The 5177-nt window shown below is 33.7% G+C and overlaps 1 protein-coding gene across 1 annotated transcript; it reads left to right on the top strand.

Moving 5' to 3' along the window:
* Positions 1–2859: 2859 nt before the first annotated feature.
* LOC146946478 (uncharacterized) lies at positions 2860–5177 on the top strand. Its single transcript, XM_085748227.1, has 9 exons — positions 2860–3009; positions 3137–3353; positions 3470–3566; positions 3673–3782; positions 3892–3964; positions 4050–4343; positions 4441–4556; positions 4656–4831; positions 4926–5177. Exons 1-9 carry the CDS (start codon positions 2860–2862, stop codon positions 5175–5177), a joined length of 1485 nt encoding a protein of 494 aa, XP_085604353.1.

The raw sequence follows: 5177 nt of genomic DNA, 5'->3' as shown, positions 1-5177 counted from the left end.
TCATCCTGTGCGTCTTTATCGTATTTGTGTATGTTGCCAAATAAGACACATGTGTGCTATGGTATCCAAATAAACATGCAAGGCTGGTGTTTAGCTAAAAGTTTGTGGTGTTGTATTGGAAGGATCACGATGTTTGGTCTATTTGTATGATCTAACTATGTGTGTTTCTAAGAATTTTGTTGTTAGCTTTGGCAAAATGTTATGTAATTATCTGTGTTGGATGCATATGTAATGTCGAAGTTATGAAATAATAACTGTTTGATTGTACTGTCGAATACTGATGTTTGTTATCTCTTTTCCCATTTGCTCTAAATTAAGTTTCGAATTGTCTGTGATGGCAAGGAAATGTTGAGTTACTTTTTTATGCGATACATTGGCTAAACTGATGGCAAGGAGTCCATTGATTTATCTCCTTCCTATTCTCTTTTAGTTTAAAAAGGCTATATGCATAAATATTTCTATCAAAATAGTTAAACTATATTAATTGGCAAGTAGTGTCTATACAATTTTTGTAAGAAGCAATGTGTCATGAAGATTAAAGAAAAGTTAAACTATAATAATTGGCAAGTAGTGTCTTCATAATAGTTAAACTATAATAATTGGCAAGTAGTGTCTTTATAAGAAGCAATGTGTCATGAAGATTAAAGAAAAGTTTTTGTAAACTGACCAAACTACTTTTGGATTTATACCAGATTTTTCCATTGATTTGATAGGCGTGATTTAGGAATAGACTGATGGCTTATCTGGTGAACAAACGTTTTGTTGATTAGTTAAAAAAATACTAACTATTGTGTTTTCTTTTGTTGATTAGTTCTTTGGTTTTGGGAGTTTGGATTTGTTAGTCATTGGACTGATGTTTGTTAGTTTGGGTTTGTTAACCACCATGGAATACATTACTAACCATTTCAGTTTTCTCTTCATTCCAATGGTTTTGGATCAGGTGTCTTATTCATGTTATCTCCCACATACATTTGTATATATGCTAGACTTCATGTGATAAGTTTTTGTTTTGAAGGATCCATGTGATTGGTATGTGCATTATTGTCTCGATGTATATAAACTTAACCCAAGCAGCACACTCCTTTTTCGGCTTGAGGAATTCATTGGCATGGTTGATATAATAATTTTAGTTGAGTTAGTCAGATACAAGTTGGCAGATGATGTTATTGTTTTAGACTCAATGTCCTATTTATTTGAAGTTGTGGACATGTGGTACAGGGATAATGTTTGTGTTTGAAGTCCTGGGTGTGTTATTCACAATTTGATTTATTACATTAATATTTTGAGGTATCATTTTAGTATACTCTATTAATTTATTATAGGTATGTTATTTTTGCTCAAAAAAAAAAAGGTATGTTATTTAATTTTGTTGCGTTGTTGTAATCTATTGTTGCTCAAGAATTTACAATGTTATGGGATGTATATGTTCCTGGCTCCCACGATAATGGTGGAGATGTTGCAGATATTCAGTTTTTAATTTCTAAAAAAATTTATCTTTGTAGCCTCTGTGGATGATTTTCATGAGGTTTTTATCTAGACTTTGTGTGTACTGTTGAGGTAGTGTGTTTTTTTTTGGTTTTAAATGTCATTGTCACAACTTTCAAATCAAGGAGATTTGATCATTATTTTTATAGATTTTTCTCTATGTTATATGTAGTTACCTATATTTCAATTTCTCTATGGACTAAAATATTAATAGAAACTCTAATCTAGATTCAAACCCAAATTAAATTTAGTTCGACATCCAATCACCAATCTAGATAAATTGGAAGAGAATATAGTCGAGTGATATGACTAGATAATTTATCTTCGAAATTTTTTGTTTGTGTGTGCCTCCAAATAATTTTGATTTGAGGTAGTGCCTGTGTAATAATTGAAGTCATACTTAGTCGTAAGAGTTACGCTTGCACATTGTACAATTATTTGTATTACTTTTGGTAGTCATGCAATCTCCGTCTTCCTAACCATGGTTTATTTAATCTCCGTCGTAATTTTGATTTTGACATTTGAGCTAAGGAAAATATTAATTTGTATATTTGCGGCGCAGAGGTAAAATATAACACAGACACTAACGCGTCTTAAATGTTTATAATTTGCAGATATTACATGTTTAGAACATGACATGGATTAGTATATTTTTTTGTGTGTTGTATAATGTATGAAGCTATGGAATTTCGTTGCTAAAAAACTTATTATTTGATGATCGTTTTTCTTAATTTTTGTTTTAAGGTATGATATGCAGCGGCAACAACAGGAAAGCCTTATCCCACTAATTATGGTTGGATACGTTTATCAAATTACGCCGTAGTGATTTAACAAAAGCTAAATTTGGATCAAAGTTATCGACATCTAAATCATGTACGGTGGTATCTTGGTTTTTTTCCTAGGTCTTTCTCTATCTCCTTTAATTTTTTTGTTTATGTGTACTTTATTTGTGTTATAATACTTTAGTGTTACATTTGTCTATGTCAAGAATGTATCATTAATTAGGTGATATCACCCACCATTTCATGCAGGTTATTATGTGCAATTTTAGTTCATTGTGGACTTGACTATTCTTGGCAAGTATTTGGTGGAAATTTTAAAATACTGTTTTTAACATTACATGAGGTCACACTATATCCTTCGAATGACCTTTAATAAAAGTTAGAATACATTCTAAGTGGTGTACTTTGCCATACCCGTTGGATTGAAAGTCTTATAAAATATTACTCATTTATGACTCATAGAGTAGTCATGATGTGTTTAATTTTTTTTATTTGTTTAATAATATATTGGTGTTGTTTGCGTGTGTGTGTATACCCCTATTGAGTGTGGCCTCATATATCACTCCATCCATACCTAACTAAGCAAGTAACAATGGACAGAGAACATGACTGTGTGTTGTCAATCACTCATGGAAGAAGAGACTGGTTTTTGAAAGTAAGGGTTGTGAGACTTTGGAAAGAATATGATGTTGTTGAACTATTTATGATCAAATCAATTGAAATGGTGCTGACAGATAGATATGTGAGTGCTGTAGATTTTGCATTCTCATTCATTATGTGTTTATGGTTGTTTAGTGATGATGTTTTTTTTATGTACAGGGCCATAATATTCAAGCAACTACCCCCTACCATTGATCACTCTCTTTCAGGACCTGGTTGTTGAAGGAAATGTTTATGAGATGCATCTCTTTTTTGTTGCACTGAATGTTCAAGAAGCTATGTCTACTTATCATACACACAGGTTGTTTTTCTTGATGAGGACTATGGTGATCCCTGCTGATTGTATTGCAATTCCCATGTATGGATTTTCTCAAATTGATTCTGAAGCTGTTCTTGAGCATTTTAATGGATATAGCTACTTGGTTGGTTAGTAGTCAAAAGAAATGAATGTTTTGTTCTTTAAAAATTTCACTGCTTATTTTCATTTGTGTTTGGTTGATTTTGTTGTTAACTCATTATGTCCGTGATTAATATGTATTCAGATGTGGTGGGTGTGTTGACTTCTATTGGGCATGAAACTTCTGTTCTTGCTAATGGGGAGCTAATTGAGAAGGCCACGTTTAATTTGACAGACCATAAGTATATTACTAAGTTGAACTTTTCCAACAACTTTGTAAAGATAGATAGACTTGTGGTTTGAAAGTTTTCATTTTTCTTGATTTGCTGTTGTTAGTGGAACTTTTAGGTGTGAACTATCTGGTATTCTTGTTGTTCAGCTTCGTAGAATGATGGAACATACTTTCCCTGGATTGCCTATTGTCATAATGCAATTTGCTAAGATCAATAGTCTTGGAGGTTCATTCAAAACCCTAATTCTCTGCAGTTGTTTTGTTAATCATTTTTAACTTTCTTGAGTTGTGTTGATGTTTTTATTGATCATTTTTTGACTGATTTCACGCGCCAGGTTGTATGATAGTCCAAGGTATTGAACATCTCACAAGAGTGATGGTGAACCCTCCTATCTCTGAGGCTGTTCAGTTTAGATAGGGGTAAATATCTTTGTAAGTTTGGCAAAATTCTATCTTTATTGGTGCATGAGTAACCTTGAAATGTTCTGTATAGGTTGGTTATCTGTGTTGCAGATGTCCAGAATTACACCAATATGAACCTTCTATCTAATGTTATGCTTGGCTATAACGAGTTTGATTTCGGTCGAAACTACCCCGTGAAATCAGTCCATGAGCTAAAAACCACCCTTGAGACTGGTGTATTTGTTATCGAGGGTTGTGTTGCTGGCTTCTCACAGTTGGACCCTTGGTGGTATCCAATCTGCTTGTGCCATAGGATCGTGGAAGGTTACCTTGGTCTGTTCTATTGTCATATGTGTCAGCAGAGAGACTTTCTTATAATACCAAAGTATGTATCAGCTCCACCCGTTTTTCCAGTGTTGTTAGTATTTATGTTTATATGACATGAGCTTAGTTTATAGTGGCTAGAACTATTTGTTTGGCAGGTATAGGGTGAACGTTACCGTGTCTGATGGTGTATCTGATGTGGTGTTCAATGTTTTTGATCATGTACTGCACTATCTCAGTGTTGAGAGCGCTAGGACAAGTGTAAGAATATGTTGTAAGGATTCAATTTTATGAATGTAATGGCCACAATATTTGGACATACAAATTTCAGCAGTTACCAACTATTTCATATCATGACAAGATTATGTACCAGATTTTCACCCATCTTCCTTTGGCTCATTGGTTGGGAAAAATCTTCTGTTATTGGTTAAGAAGTTAAGCAATGCTCCTGATCCATTGTATCAATCCTTCGAAGTTGTAAATCTCACCAATAGCATGGGAATTATGAATCAATTTGCCAATGATGGAGTAAACTTTACTCCAACTAAGGTGATGTTTTTTCTGCAACTGTTGATCGGATCGTAGTCACGGGATTTTTGACATTTTGGTTATGTTTATGATCTTCGTGTCAATTTTTTTGCAGTCCATGTTTCAAGCACAGTTTATGGGTTCATCCACTGACAATGGGACTGAGGATGACATGGCTAGAGCTGCAGCTGCAAATATCCTCTTGACATTCAATACTGGTGACAATTGCCCCTCTCTTGAACCAAACAATGAAGAATTAGAGCCAAACAATGAAGAAGTTGAGCCAAACAATGAAGAAATTGAGCTATCATCTATGGAGGATAGTCCACCATTGATGAAGACTTTTTCTTTGTTTCCTATGAATTAG

Source organism: Medicago sativa, chromosome 2 (genome assembly GCF_051527215.1).
Source record: "Medicago sativa cultivar Bolivia chromosome 2, Bolivia_mono, whole genome shotgun sequence".
NCBI lineage: Eukaryota > Viridiplantae > Streptophyta > Magnoliopsida > Fabales > Fabaceae > Medicago > Medicago sativa.
The sequence above is the reverse complement of the archived record's forward strand: the minus strand, read 5'-3'. Positions and strand labels throughout refer to the sequence as shown.

What these genes read in the sequence shown, in the direction of transcription:
- LOC146946478 (XM_085748227.1), top strand. Translation starts at nt 2,860, where the DNA reads ATGGACAGAGAACATGACTGTGTGTTGTCAATCACTCATGGAAGAAGA. An exon ending in TGGATATAGCTACTTGGTTG is followed by an intron (nt 3,354 to 3,469) that starts GTTAGTAGTCAA and finishes ATATGTATTCAG; the next exon opens with ATGTGGTGGGTGTGTTGACT. An exon ending in TAAGATCAATAGTCTTGGAG is followed by an intron (nt 3,783 to 3,891) that starts GTTCATTCAAAA and finishes TTCACGCGCCAG; the next exon opens with GTTGTATGATAGTCCAAGGT.